At 40.9% G+C, this 16,295-nt stretch overlaps 1 protein-coding gene across 1 annotated transcript in view; it reads right to left on the bottom strand.

The window, feature by feature from the left end:
• The window catches only part of csmd3 (CUB and Sushi multiple domains 3), a 657,789-nt gene that overhangs the window by 382,729 nt on the left and 258,765 nt on the right, over nt 1-16,295 (bottom strand). The window contains exon 8 of the mRNA XM_018094906.2: nt 14,185-14,262. Within this exon, the coding sequence (XP_017950395.2) occupies nt 14,185-14,262 (78 nt within the window). The remainder of the gene's footprint in view (nt 1-14,184; nt 14,263-16,295) is intronic.

Raw genomic sequence — 16,295 nt, forward strand, 5'->3', positions numbered from 1 at the left:
TGCAGCTATTCTTTTGTCGCCCGCGGCTATTGTTTTGTCACGCGGGTAATGCTTTGTCACCCGCAGCTATTCTTTTGTCACGTGGCTATTCTTTTGTCACCTGCGACAATTTTTGGACGCGTGCCGAATTTTTTCATCCGTTTCGCAAAACTATCCGCCAATGGGGAAATGTGGAAATTCGCCACGAATCCATGCCTGGTGAAACATTTCGCCCATCACTACTCTTGAACCTTTGTCTTGTTTCTAACCCTGCTGCCTGAACTAATCGGTGCCTGGAATACTACTCTTCTGATACCGCGTTTTGGACTATTTGTTTATCTAAACTACAGCATCCGCCTTGATCCTGACTACAAACCTACTGGAGCTGAAGAGGCCCTGACAGAATTACAAAATAGCAAAAGAATTACAAATAGTAATACACAATAGATTGTTTGCCCTTCAACTCTATAGCCTCAGTCCACAATGAATCTAAGTAGCCTTGTTCTCACCTTCCATGCCTGCCAGAAATATGCTAATCCCCACCGTCTATACAGTTGGTGCCACAATACCATTCCATTAGCGTATGTTCCTTTTCGAAAATGACACAGCTGTGTATTTTAGACACTTATTTTTTCTTTTGTTGCTGGTTACCACTCAAGCATTGAATAGATTTTATAACTTGCTGGCTACCCACTGTGAATTGTAAAAGCGTAGCTCTCCAATACGGTACACATCATAAAACAAAGTATTGTACCTTATACTATTAGATTCTATTTTCTTGTATATAATTAAACATGACTCTCTAAATCTGGAGAGCTAGATTTTTTAACCATTGTCATACTATAAATAAACCTGTTTTATCGCCCATATTAAACGTTTTGGATTGACTCTCTAATAGCAAATTATCCACAGACTGCTTGAAAAAAATTCAGTTTCACTGTCGTTGCCATTTCCGGCAATTTTTGTTGTATTGTCTGCATGACTCAAACGCTGGAAAGAAAGATTGTATGCTGTGAAGTGTGAAAATGACTCATTGGGAGCAAGGTACTTGTATTATGATCGCCATGATAAAAATTGAGGAAAAACATAAATCTTCTCGATTACTGTATGCATTGCAATTGCAAGTTCAACCATTGTATTTATTGCATGTGTGGTCATGAGCATTACATATAACATGCTATTGTTAAAAGGACAGTTTTCCCTTAACTACAGTAATATCACATCCCTGTGCTCTTGCAGATGCTTAACAAGTAACTCATAACCCTCATGAAAATATATAGGATTTTTGTGGGTGTTGTTTTTATGCCTCAGTTCAGGTGGCAAAATCCAATGCTTTTGTTTACTACAGACACAAAAAACATAGGTTAAATAGGTTGTGTGTGCTGGCTTTACTTGGAAGGGTTGAACCTGATGGACTCTGGTCTTTTTTCAACCCTATGCACCTATGTAACTATGTAAATAAAGACAATTGTGAAGAAAGAAATGTTACCCTAAGCCAGGGATCCCCAACCTTTTATACCTGTGAGCCACATTTAAGCAGAAAAAGTGTTGGGGAGCAACACACGCATGAAAAAGGTTCCTTGGAGTAGCAATAAGAGCTATAATTGGCTACTTAATAGCCCCTATGTGGACTGGCAGCCTACAGGAGGCTCTGTTTGGCATTATACTTGGTTTTTATGCAACCAAACTTGCCTCCTAACCAGAAATTCAAAAATGAGCACCTGCTTTGAGGCCACTGGGAGCAACATCCAAGGGGTTGGGGAGCAACATGTTGCCCCCAAACCACTGGTTGGGGATCACTGCCCTAAGCTCTCTCAGTATACTGAGGAAGCAGATCCTTCTCTCTCAAGTCAAGGCTTTAATGTGCATGCATTGTATGAATGACAAATGTACCTCTTCTCCTGCACTATTATATGCACAGTTAATGAAGATAATTTACTGCCAAGAGTAGGTGCAATGATGCACAATGGGTGACTATATTCGTCTGTATAAGTCATATTAGAATAACAGTAGTGATGTTAGAGAGGAACGTTTGGCATCTCAAACCTTCTGCTCAACAGAGGTTCTCCCTGCCTCACAAGGAATGCACGGTTAGATATTATTTTCATAGCTCAAGTTCTAATATTATATGGATTTTTACTCTTAGGGGCAGATTTATCAAAAACTGAGTTGGTGGTTTTTTTTTTTTTTCAATTCGAGAAAAAAGTGCAAGAATTTTCTGAGACCTCGAATTGAGCTGAGATTTAGTAAAGAAAAAAGAAAGGTAAAACATTCACCAGAAAAAAAACAAGTAAAAGCTAGAAAGGCTGTATAAAAGTCTATGGGAATATTCTTAAACTAACTTTATTTATATATTTATTATACCATTTTACAGGAAAAAAGAAACAAATATAAAAAAAAAAAATCCTATTATAAATCAAACTGCTCCTTGCAGACGAGGCCAATGGATGGACAAGCAACACAACATGAAATATTTTTCAGCCTCATTGAAAATGAATAGAAAATCTTGATTTTCACCAGTGTGCAGCCTTTTTCCGAGTATTTGAGGGAAAAAATGCTACAAGTCACTCACCTTTTGCCCCCCTTATTTCTGCTCATGTTTTTATCTCAAATTGGATTTTTGACAAATTTACCCCTTAACATTTCACCCAAAAGATCAGTGACAGCCCATTTCACAACCTATTTTGGTGGGGTTCCTTATCTACAAAGCTGCACAGATCTGGCATTGCCAAAAAAAAAAAAGATTTCAGATGACCTTCACAAACATGGGAAACCAAGAGTCAATCCAATAGACTCGTAAATTATGACACATTTTGTTCCAGTTTTGTATTAGCATAAATTACTCATGGTTTTGCTTCGGTGAAATTTTGCACTGCTGTGCCTGTCTTTCATTTTTTGGCAGTGAAATGCAAATTGTGCTCAAAAATTTGCAAATGAGATTGCAATTAGCTTGAGCATGCCCTCTGTGATAATTTAGAATGCACGTACAGTGATGAGCAAATTTTTTAGCCAGGCATGGATTCGTAGTGATTGTCCACATTTCGCCAAAATTCACTCTCCTCTCACACAGGGTAATGGGTGAAGGAGGGTTGAATGGGAAAAGGCAATATCTGCATGATGTTTGTACAGTATGCTTGTGTAGGCTTGTAATGAGAACACCTTTGTTCTCCAAAAATGAAGGCACTCTGTTCTTTGAGCCTTGTTTTTGTACATGTATATGAGCACTCAATAGGAAACTTGTAATAACCACACATTCCTATGAAAATCCATACTCTAAGTGCTCTTAATTTTGTGATGCTAGGGCAGGGCACTCATTACACAGGCTGGAGTACAAATAAAAACCAATACTCCTCCCTACTAGTAGTGTCCAATCAAACATTAAGCAGTGTGTTAGCTGTGGTAAGTACTGCTAGACCGGGGGTGGTTTGGGTGTGGTGCTTTCTTATATGAAAAAAATATCACACCGACTCTTTTTAGTGATACTGACACATTTCTATGGATTTTCATTGGATTGTGCCAGTAACTTCAATACTTAGGTGCAGCGCAATGTTATATTCTATACACCATAGTTAAGAATTCTCTAAACCAGGGATCTACAAGCTTTTTCACTAGTGAGCCAAAAAATGTTGGGGAGCCACACAAGCATTGGGGGTGCAAAATAAGGGCTGTGATTGGCTATTTGGTAGCCCCATGTGGCCTGCTAGCCTGCAGGAGTCTCTGCTTGGAGTAAAACTGCATCTCTGTGCTTCCAAATGTTGCCCCCAAGCCAGAGATTAAAAATTGGGCACCTACTTTGAGGCCACTAGGAGAAACATTAATGGGGGTGGTGAGCAACATGTTGCCCCTGAGACACTGGTTGGGGATCACTGCTCTAAACTGTAGGGCCCTCTAAAAACAGTGCATGGAAAACACATGGAACAATAAGATTTGAGATGTTTTCTTACTTTTTTGGATACTCCAGCAATTACAGCAAGTTACATTTTTATACCTGCAAGCATATTATAAGCTTAGGGGGCCTGAACAAATGTTAAACCAAAAAGAGTTCATGAGTACAAGTACTGTGAATATTCACATACATGCAAAATTTTGGAGCAAGATTGATTTGCTACAAAAGCAATAAGTTCACTAATTAATTGAAGAAGTTGCCAGAACAACATGTCACTTTTTTGCAATCTTCCAAGTATTTCCAACTGCACTAGTTGCACAACTGTTTAATGATTTGGTTCCAGTGACAGAACAGGTCTAAAAAAAAATCTTCCCCTGGTAACACTCTAAATAAAATAATAGCATTTCCCAGGGATAAAGAATTTCCCCAAGTCTAAACTTTATCTAACTACAAAGAACTTATCCTAGGAGATGGCCAATGGCTGCTTTGGTATGAAAGTTGCATAACTGTCCTACCACTTTAATCACCAGTTTGTCAGCTGGTGGAATAGGTCAGAGAGACAAGCATCTCGGAGGCAAACAAAACAGTTGTGTAGATACATGGATTGATATATTATAGTCTTAGTACAACACATAAATACATGTATAAAACAACTTTGAAGAACAACTGTGGTAAAAACACAATTAGACTCAATTATGCTTTAGGGATTTCAAAGTTGCAAACCTCCAACTGTAACGCAAATTGTCCCACAAATAGCTGAGGGATGTTAGGGAATTCTGGGAATTCAGAAATACAGAAAGGCTGCAGGCTGGAAATCACAGATTGTTTTGTTCTTCACTCACTCTTCAGCTGTGGGTCCCCATCTTTCTGTATTACAAACGGATCTCTCTTTCCTAAATGCGGCCCTGATGGAGTTGTAATCACACAAGAAAGTAACTATTGTATCCACACCATTTTAGCTTCCAAATTTAAATCACTGTTTCCCAAACTGAAATTTCATTTACTGTAGGGGGCTGATTTACTTACCCACGAACGGGTCGAAATTAGTCCGATTGCGTTTTTTTCATAATGATCGGTATTTTGCGATTTTTTCGTATTTTTTGCGATTTTTTCGGCTTCTTTACGAATTTTTCGTTACCAATACGATTTTTGCATAAAAACGCGAGTTTTTCGTAGCCATTACGAAAGTTGCGTAAAATCTGGCGATTTTTCGTAGCGTTAAAACTTGCGCAAAAAGTTGCGCTTTTTTCGTAGCGTTAAAACTTACGCGAAACTTTGCACCTTTTAAGTTTTAACGCTACGAAAAATGCGCAACTTTTCGCGTAAGTTTTAACGCTACGAAAAAAGCGCAACTTTTTACGCAACTTTCGTAATGGCTACGAAAAACTCGCGTTTTTACGCAAAAATCGTATTGGTAACGAAAAATTCATAAAGAAGCCGAAAAAATCGCAACAAATACGAAAAAGTCGCAAAATGTTCGTTTTCAAGTCGGAACTTTTCCAATTCGGGTCGGATTCGTGGGTTAGTAAATCAGCCCCTAGGTCTGAGCACAGTAACAAAAACGTCCCCATAGAATCAGGCCTGTACATTATAAGGAAATTGAAAACATTTGACATTTTTTACAAGATTAATGGGCTAATTTAGCAATTTTCGAGTTTGGTTTTCTAAAATTGAATAAACGTACATATCGAATGCTCGCTTATTAATTAATAAGGAAAACTCCTTCGAATAAAAAACTTGAATACCTTGGGGCTGATTTACTAATCCACGAACGGTCCGAAGGCGGTTTTTTTCGTAATGATCAGTATTTTGCGATTTTTTCGTAAATTGTCGCAACTTTTACGTAGCCGTTACGACTGTTTCGCAAAATGTCGCGACTTTTTCGTAGCGTTACGACTTTTTCGTGGCCTTCGCGCCGAGTACAAAAGTTTCGGATTCATTCAAGCTTCAGTATCGTGACTTTTCTTGGGCCAGGTTGGAGCTGCAGAGTGCCATTGAGCCCTATGGGAGACTTTCCTTGGGCCGGGTTGGAGCTGCAGAGTGCCATTGAGCCCTATGGGAGACTTTCCTTGGGCCGGGTTGGAGCTGCAGAGTGCCATTGAGCCCTATGGGAGACTTTCCTTGGGCCGGGTTGGAGCTGCAGAGTGCCATTGAGCCCTATGGGAGACTTTCCTTGGGCCGGGTTGGAGCTGCAGAGTGCCATTGAGCCCTATGGGAGACTTTCCTTGGGCCGGGTTGGAGCTGCAGAGTGCCATTGAGCCCTATGGGAGACTTTCCTTGGGCCGGGTTGGAGCTGCAGAGTGCCATTGAGCCCTATGGGAGACTTTCCTTGGGCCGGGTTGGAGCTGCAGAGTGCCATTGAGCCCTATGGGAGACTTTCCTTGGGCCGGGTTGGAGCTGCAGAGTGCCATTGAGCCCTATGGGAGACTTTCCTTGGGCCGGGTTGGAGCTGCAGAGTGCCATTGAGCCCTATGGGAGACTTTCCTTGGGCCGGGTTGGAGCTGCAGAGTGCCATTGAGCCCTATGGGAGACTTTCCTTGGGCCGGGTTGGAGCTGCAGAGTGCCATTGAGCCCTATGGGAGACTTTCCTTGGGCCGGGTTGGAGCTGCAGAGTGCCATTGAGCCCTATGGGAGACTTTCCTTGGGCCGGGTTGGAGCTGCAGAGTGCCATTGAGCCCTATGGGAGACTTTCCTTGGGCCAGGTTGGAGCTGCAGAGTGTCATTGAGCCCTATGGGAGACTTTCCTTGGGCCAGGTTGGAGCTGCAGAGTGCCATTGAGCCCTATGGGAGACTTTCCTTGGGCCAGGTTGGAGCTGCAGAGTGCCATTGAGCCCTATGGGAGACTTTCCTTGGGCCAGGTTGGAGCTGCAGAGTGCCATTGAGTCCTATGGGAGGCTTCCAAAATCATGCAAAGTCTGAAAGTTTTGGCCGCCGTTTACGAGCACTCAATACGAAAAAGTCGCGACAATGTACGAGCAAATCGTAACTGCTACGAAAAAGTCGCGACTTTTCGTGCAATTTGTAACAGCTACGAAAAAGTTGCGACAATTTACAATTTGTACAAGTCGTAACGGCGACGAAAAAATCGCACAATGTTCGTTTCCAATCCGAATTTTTCCCATTCGGATTCGAATTCGTGGATTAGTAAATCAGTCCCCTAGATTTATTTGAGTTTACAAACATGAAAAACTCAAAAAATGTAAGTTTGAAAATAAGCCTTGACTTAGGAAACTTCCAATGACTTCTATAGAAACTCGCAAGATTTTAGATGGTGAATTTTTACGTTCAAGTTTTCGGGACATTTGAGTTTTTCCAGACATTTGAGTTTTTGAAACATCATTTTCTATAAAGTTTAATTACCATTGGCCATGAAATATTTCACAGTTTATCTTGTGAAAACTCCATTGAAGTTTAGGTGGAAATTGGAATTACATTTTGAAATATAATTTAATTTCAAATAAAATTCAATTTGGGCCAATGGACATGAACTCAATTCTAACTATGAAGAACTGTTATATAAATGTTACATTTGCAAGAACATACTGGGGTCATATATAAAACTTGTGCAGCGCAGAATTATTCACACAGATAACATATTTGCCCTGCCCATGTTTATATTTATAAAGCTGGACAAGACTGGAGCATTTGATGGGCAAACATCATTGCAAAATATTCACAGTGCAAGTGTTCTGCTCTCTGCGTTCAAGTTATATCACAGTTTTAGTGGTGGAAAAAATATGCGCTAAACTGATTTGGTCAGAACTGCAGATTTAAATTCAAAAAGAGAAAACCGGACTAAATTTGTTCATAATAAACACGCACAGAGGGCAAGCTTATGCAAACTGAATGGGTGCTCAGTGATTAGACATAGCGTAGGATAGCTCAAAATAAATAATATATTTATTATATTGCCTTTAATTCATGGGGAAATATTAATGAGCACTACTAGTACACACATATTAGCTTTTTGCACACTGTTATGCTACAGTGCCAGGGTCGGACTGGGGGGGTGCAGGGCCCACCGGGGCTATCACCCAAGGGCCCCACACCCCACAGGGGCTGCCGCTGTTTCACCCCCTACTTTCAACGCATCAGGGGAGGGACACTGGTGGCCGGGGGAGAAGCGTCAGGGATCGGGTCTGGCCCGGTTCCCTGGTGGCCCAGTCTGACCCTGTACAGTGCATAGAAACATAAAACAAAGGAAAAATGTTGACCTTTATCCACAGGGAAAATAAAAGTTTTCCTACAATGTCCTATTATTTAGGAAGAAGTTTTCATGAAGGAAAAAGTGAAGATGAATTTTTCCCACACAAATTTTGCATACACAGACATTATACAGGTATAGGAACTGTTATCCAGAATGCTCGGGACCAAGGGTATTTGGTATAAGGGGTCTTTCCGTAATTTGGATCTTCATACCTTAAGTCTACTAAGAGATCAATAAAACATTAATCTAACCCAACAGGATTTTTTTGGCTCCAATAAGGATTCATTATATCTTAGTTGGGATCAAGTACAGGTACTGTTTTATTATTACAGAGAAAAGGGAATCATTTAACCATTAAATAAACCCAATAGGACTGTTCTGCCCCCAATAAGGGGTAATTATATCTTAGTTGGGATCAAGAACAGGTACTGTTTTATTATTACAGAGAAAAGGGAATCATTTAACCATTAAATAAACCCAATAGGATTGTTCTGCCCCAATAAGGGGTAATTATATCTTAGTTGGGATCAAGTACAGGTACTGTTTTATTATTACAGAGAAAAGGGAATCATTTAACCATGAAATAAACCCAATAGGGCTGTTCTGCCCCCAATAAGGGGTAATTATATCTTAGTTGGGATCAAGTACAGGTACTGTTTTATTATTACAGAGAAAAGGGAATCATTTAACCATGAAATAAACCCAATAGGGCTGTTCTGCCCCCAATAAGGGGTAATTATATCTTAGTTGGGATCAAGTACAGGTACTGTTTTATTATTACAGAGAAAAGGGAATCATTTAACCATTAAATAAACCCAATAGGACTGTTCTGCCCCTGATAAGGGGTAATTATACTGTATCTTAGTTGGGATCAAATACAAAGTATTGTTTTATTTTTACAGAGAAAAAAAGGATTTTAAAAATCTGAATTATTTGATTAAAATTGGGTCTATGGGTTACAGGCATTCCAAAATTTGGAGCTTTCTGGATATCGGGTTTCTGGATAACGGATCCCATACCTGTACATGCATGGAGATACATAAAATGTAATACATTTCAATGGTTTTAACCAATTCAAAGTAGGCACACTATTGTGCATGGAAACAAGTTTATTAAAATCAATTTCTAACCTAGGTTAAATGTCATTTGAATTAGCCGCTAATGCTAGCAGATACCAAGTATAATTTAAAAATGGTAGATAGTTCTCTCATGCACAAACAAGTGGAAAGTATTTATCTTTTTATATGAGAGAGGTTCTATATAGCTCTTTAGAGACCCCCATTTGACTTTCTGTTTAAGAGCTAAAACCATTGTATTATTTAGAGCGTATCTGTTATCTTCTATGTAAATGCATATAACTTAACTGGCTGCTCTCATGGCTACACAACAGCCTGTTTCTATCTAAGCACTTACATTGTTAACTCACAAAATCCTTGTCATCCCATCAAACAACACTATGCTCCCTGTTTTAAATCTCACCTTGTGTCACTTTCCTTTGCTGTTACTTTCCCAAACCCTGGCCCCACTCTCCCACAATACATTTCTTCAGCTATTCCTATACATGTTATCATCTTCCGCAGTCTCTATGACCTCACACTTCTAATCCTTTAAATCTTATTCATGTAAAACCATCACCCTTTCTTCTTTCCCTTGTGCCCTTTAAAATGCACGATCCATCTGCAATAAACTCACTGCAGTTCATGACCTCTTTGTATCCAAATCCCTTAACCTTCTGGCTATTACTGAAACCTGTAGGCTCACTCCTACTGACACTTACTCACCTGCTGTCTCTCCTATGGAGGCTTCTCATTTAGTTATACCCCTAGACCTGGGGATCGTCAGGGCGGAAGAGTTGGATTTATTCTGTCCCCTGAGTGCAGGTCTCAAACTGTAACCATACCAAACTCTCAACTCTCTTTCCTTCTCTACCTTTGAAGTCCACAGCATAAAGTTATTTTCCCCAATCCCTCTACGTGTTGCAGTCATATATCATCCCCCCTTCCTCAGTTTCTCTCATCTAACACACCAGCTCTCATTATAGGTGATTTTAACATTCCAGTTGACAACCCCTCTTCTCCAGCCACCTCTAAACTCCTCTCCCTAACAACTTCATTAGGTCTATCACCTACTCACAGGGAGGGTCATGCTCTTGATCTTACTGTATATTCTGCCACTCTTGCCAACCTTCCAACCTTACTATCTCTCCATTCCCCTTTCTGACCATCATCTGCTCTCCTTTCAGATAACATGCTTAACACTTCACAGCCAACACTCTCCACCCACACATACAGAAATCTTACTGCATTTGACTCACTATCTAACTATCAACAGTAGCAGCAGCTCAGATCTTTCACAGAAACAACCTTTCCTGTGCAAATATGGCAGTTTCTCTCGATAATGATGATCTTTTGTCAGCTCTCAACACCCTTGCTCCTTCCACCACCTGTCACTTTGGACCAGCAAAATCCCAACCCTGGCACACTAACAGCGCGGTACATGTAGTAGATCAGCTGAACGCCAGTGGAGGAAGTCACAAACTAATCCTGATTTTATCTACTTTAAGTTCACGCTGTCCTGCTACAGCTCTATCAATAGCTAAACAACAATATTTTTCATCTTTAATCTCCACTCTATCCTCGAAACCACAGTGATTGCCACATTTAACTTGCTACTGTGTGAGTTCTACCTGTTACTGTAACTACCCAAGACCTTGCTCATTTCTTTAAGGACAAAATTGACTTTTTTATTAGACAGAGGATACTATTTGATGACAATCTTAAATTACCTTGCTACTCACTCACATTCACTTTACACTCTTTCTCCCCTGCTACATTAGATGAAGTTTCCAAACTTCTAGCCAGCTCAAACCCCACAACATCCTCCCTAGACCCCATACCTTCTCACCTCCTTTGCCCAATTTCTGATACACTGAGCCCTGAGCTTAACCACCTTTTAAACGTCTCACTTTCTACTGGTACTTTTTCTTCATCATATAAACAAGCATTAATCAAGCATAGTCCCATTCTCAAAAAAACCTTCCCTTGATCTCAGCTCCCCTGCAAACTATTGTCCAGTCTCCCTTCCTTTAGCATCTAAACTGTTAGAAAGGCTTGTTTACAACCTCCTGGGCCAGCATCTCACTTGCAACTCCGTTCTCGACCCCCTACAATTTGGTTTCCATCCAACGCACTCAACAGAAACTGCTCTCACCAAAGTAACCAATGATCTTCTCCTGGCTAAGTCTAAAGGTCATTATTCCATAGTAATCCTTCTAGATCTCAGCAGCCTTTGATACAACTGACCACCCACTCCAACTAGACATTCTGTATTCAGTTGATGTTTGTGACACAGCTCTTTGTTTAAATCTTATCTTTCTGACCTTTACTTTAAAGTTGCCTTCTCAAACCTTACATCCTCTTTCTGTTGGTGTTCCTCAAGGCTCTGTCTTAGGCCCCCTCCTGTTTTGAATCTATACAACTTCTCTAGGGAAACTTATTCAGTCATTGGACTACAGTACCACCTTTATGCTGATGACAGCTAACTCTAACTGTCTACTCCTGACCTCTCCCCTTTTGTCCTTTCCCAAGTTAAAGACTGCCTGTCCTCCATCACCTCCTGGATGTCAAGGATCTGAAACCGAATCTTTCTAAAACAGAATTAATTTTATTTCATCCAACATCCTCCCCAGTCCCGCAGGTTTTACTCACAGTCAAAAACCTTTCAATCATGAATTCAGGCACACTGCCTAAAAATTATCTTGGACTCCCAACTGTCTTTTTCACCACACATCCAATCAATTGCCAAATCTTGTCATTTTCACCTGTGCAAATTTTCCCGAATACACCCTTATATCAGTTTAGACAACTAAAACACTCATCATTTCCCGCCTTGATTACTGTAACCTACTCCATACAAGCATTCCAACACATCGCCTTTCCCAACTCTCAATCTGTTCTAAATGCTGCTGCCAGACTCATTCAGCTATCTTTTCGTTCCACATCTATCGCTCCCCTATGCATATCTCTTCACTGGCTCCCAATCTCCTCTAGAACCAAATTGAAATTACTAACACTTACATATAAGGCTCTTACTAATGAAGCCCCTCCCTATATCTCAGCTCTAATCCCAAAATACACTCCTTCATGCAACCTATGTTCTGCTTCTGACCTTCTCCTCTCTTCTTCTCTGATCACCACTTCCCATTCCCGACTGCAAGACTTCTCCCGGGCTTCTGCCTGTCTCTCGAACGCTCTGCTTCAGCCCATCAGACTCTCCCCTTCCTTTCTAATCTTTAAATGCTCCCTTAAGACCTGGGAAGCATATGCAATGTATCTAAGATGATCAGACATTTATATATGCATCATAAAGCATCAATCAGTATCCACATTCCTTTTGTTTCAATGAACCCCTGTAGATTGTCAGCTTCCGTGCAGGGCCCTCTGATCCTATTGTTACTCTATATACTTTGGTTTGTTAAACTTTTTAAAATCCCCGTTTGTTTAAATTTATTGTGAAGTGCTGCATAATTTGCTGGCTCTATATAACTAAATGATGATGATGATGCTGATAGTAGTGTTTCTAAATCAAACACAAAATTGTTATCAGTGCAGGTTACAGTGTATTTGTTAAAATAAAAACATTCATTTTACTCTTACTCATCCATGCACCTGGGATGTAAAAATATGCAGCCACTTATACCCTTAATGGGACTGCACTAGGCAAATCCATAATGGAGAAGGACCTTGGAGTCCTTGTAGATAATAAACTTGACTGTAGCAAGCAATGCCAGGCAGCAGCTGCAAGGGCAAACAGGAGTTTGAGCTGTATTAAAAGGGGTATAGATTCACGGGAGGAGGGGGTTATTCTTCCCCTTTACAGAGCGCTGGTAAGGCCCCATCTAGAATATGCTGTTCAGTTTTGGTCTCCAGTGCTCAAACGGGACATGATTGAGTTAGAGAGGGTCCAGAGAAGGGCAACTAAGCTGGTAAAGGGTATGGAAAGTCTCAGTTATGGGGAAAGACTGGCCAAGTTGGGTCTGTTTACAATGGAGAAGAGGCGCTTAAGGGGGGATATGATAACTATGTATAAGTATATAAGGGGATCATATAATAACCTTTCTAATGTTTTATTTACCAGTAGGTCCTTCCAATGGACACGAAGGCACCCACTCCGTTTAGAAGAAGGGAGATTCCATTTAAACATTCGGAAAGGATTTTTTACAGTGAGAGCTGTGAGGTTCTGGAATTCCCTCCCCGAATCAGTCGTGCTGGCTGATACATTATATAGGTTTAAGAAGGGGCTGGAAATACAGGGTTATGGGAGATAGCTCTTAGTACAAGTTGATCCAGGGACTGGTCCGATTGCCATCTTGGAGTCAGTCAGGAAGGTATTTTTTACCCTCTGAGGCAAATTAGAGAGGCTTCAGATGGGGTTTTTTGTCTTCCTCTGGATCAACTAGTAGTTAGGCAGGTTATACAGTATATAGGCATTATGGTTGAACGTGATGGACATACGTCTTTTTTCAACCCAACTTACTATGTTACTATGTTACTTCTATAATGCAATGGTGTTAGGGTAAAACTTACCAGTGTAGAACTTTAGAAGCACATGAATACATAAGTGTTGTATATAATTCCTACCGTCTTGGGGATAAAAAATGGCACCAGTATTTAGCAAAGACTACAAATGAATAACAATTGTCTCAATAAAAATGAATTGTGCAGCATGTAAAATTGCTGCTGATTCTGTTAGTAGCAATTTAGATAAATTCTGCACTGGAGTGGCCACTAGTACAGTTTCCCAGTTCTTCCAGTTTTATTATGTTTACCTATTTGCATTCACTTTTTCAAAAGTACTTTCCAAGAACTAAGGTTTCTTTGTGTGCCATCAAAATACATTTTTACATAGTCTCAGTTTCTCTCTGAAAATGATAAAACATCAATTTAGCAAGGAGAGATATGAAAACTCCTTCCTATACATATTTTTATTGTAACAGATTTTTATTTGTACAAAGCAACCTATTAAAGATAATCTCCTTTGAACAAGAGCAAATGTAGGCAAAACAGAACCCAACATAGGACCACAAAAGATAACGAAAAATTATTCGACTCACAGATGGAAAACTTGCTGCTGATGTCTTTCCCTGGAAACAATTTAAATCCTCTAGATTTAAAATCTATGGACTTTTTCACTAGTTAGGAAAACAAACAAAAACACGTATAAGGTAAATGCAAATAAACAGTCTGACTGTAGTCAATATGAATCGACACCAGAAAAAGAAAGACTTGGAAGCACAGTTTCCAATACACTGGGACTTGTCGATGGTAACATGTCTAAAAGAAAAAGCTGTGAGATACATTCGACAGCTCCAGTTGAACTATTATGGTATATGGAATCTGTGTTTGTCAAGCCAGTTTAACCGTAACAAGATATACTGCTTTCTGAGTGTGCTGACCTCTTTTACAAGAGGATTTTGTTTATGTGTGCAGTACAGTCATATTTGTTTTATACATAGCAGGCCATCTTGACATTGTAAAAAGGAACACCATTTAGATTTCATATCACTCTGTTTTACAGAGACTAAGGGGCACATTTACTAATCCACGAACATCCGAAAAGCGCCCGAATGCGTTTTTTTCGCAGTGATCGGTATTTTGTGATTTTTTCGTAAATTGTTGCGACTTTTTCGTAGCAATTATGACTTTTTCGTAAATTTCACTACTTTTTCGTAGCGTTACGACTTGCGCGAATTGTCGCGACTTTTTCGTAGCCGTCGTGCCGAGTACGAAAGTTTCGGATTCATTCAAGCTTCAGTATCGTGACTTTCCTTGGGCCAGGTTGGAGCTGCAGAGTGCCATTGAGCCCTATGGGAGACTTTCCTTGGGCCGGGTTGGAGCTGCAGAGTGCCATTGAGCCCTATGGGAGACTTTCCTTGGGCCGGGTTGGAGCTGCAGAGTGCCATTGAGCCCTATGGGAGGCTTTCCTTGGGCCGGGTTGGAGCAGCAGAGTGTCATTGAGCCCTATGGGAGACTTTCCTTGGGCCAGGTTGGAGCTGCAGAGTGTCATTGAGCCCTATGGGAGACTTTCCTTGGGCCGGGTTGGAGCTGCAGAGTGCCATTGAGCCCTATGGGAGACTTTCCTTGGGCCGGGTTGGAGCTGCAGAGTGCCATTGAGCCCTATGGGAGACTTTCCTTGGGCCGGGTTGGAGCTGCAGAGTGCCATTGAGCCCTATGGGAGACTTTCCTTGGGCCGGGTTGGAGCTGCAGAGTGCCATTGAGCCCTATGGGAGGCTTTCCTTGGGCCGGGTTGGAGCAGCAGAGTGTCATTGAGCCCTATGGGAGACTTTCCTTGGGCCAGGTTGGAGCTGCAGAGTGTCATTGAGCCCTATGGGAGACTTTCCTTGGGCCAGGTTGGAGCTGCAGAGTGCCATTGAGCCCTATGGGAGACTTTCCTTGGGCCAGGTTGGAGCTGCAGAGTGTCATTGAGCCCTATGGGAGACTTTCCTTGGGCCGGGTTGTAGCTGCAGAGTGCCATTGAGCCCTATGGGAGACTTTCCTTGGGCCGGGTTGGAGCTGCAGAGTGCCATTGAGCCCTATGGGAGACTTTCCTTGGGCCGGGTTGGAGCTGCAGAGTGCCATTGAGTCCTATGGGAGGCTTCCAAAATCATGCAAAGTCTGAAAGGTTTGCCCGCCGTATACGAGTGCTCAATACAAAAAAATTGTGACAATATACGAGCAAATTGTAAAGGCTACGAAAAAGTCGCGACAATTCGCGCAAGTTGTAACGACTACGAAAAAGTCACGAAAATTTACGAAAAAGTCGTAACGGCGACGAAAAAAGACGCAAAAATACGAAAAAGTCGCAAAATGTTCGTTTCCAATCCGAATTTTTCCCATTCGGATTCGTGGATTAGTAAATGTGCCCTTAAGAATGGCATAGATATACTTTCCATAAACTTGCAACAGTCAGCAATTAAACATATAGATTGCACAATACACACAAAACCAGGAAAAAAAATGCGAAAATGCTGTTTTGTTTGAAATTGCACATCTTTTAGATAATGCATTGAAAACCATCGAATAAACAGAAGTTAAATGCAGAATATGGAAACGTGAAAACAAGTAACATGGTGATGGAGTATTTAATATTTGGAAAAGATTAGAGCCAACAAAAATATTGTGTACCTTCAAATTTAATGGCACTGTAACCTGTTTCATGATTGGT

Source organism: Xenopus tropicalis, chromosome 6, assembly GCF_000004195.4.
Source record: "Xenopus tropicalis strain Nigerian chromosome 6, UCB_Xtro_10.0, whole genome shotgun sequence".
Classification (NCBI taxonomy): Eukaryota; Metazoa; Chordata; class Amphibia; order Anura; family Pipidae; genus Xenopus; species Xenopus tropicalis.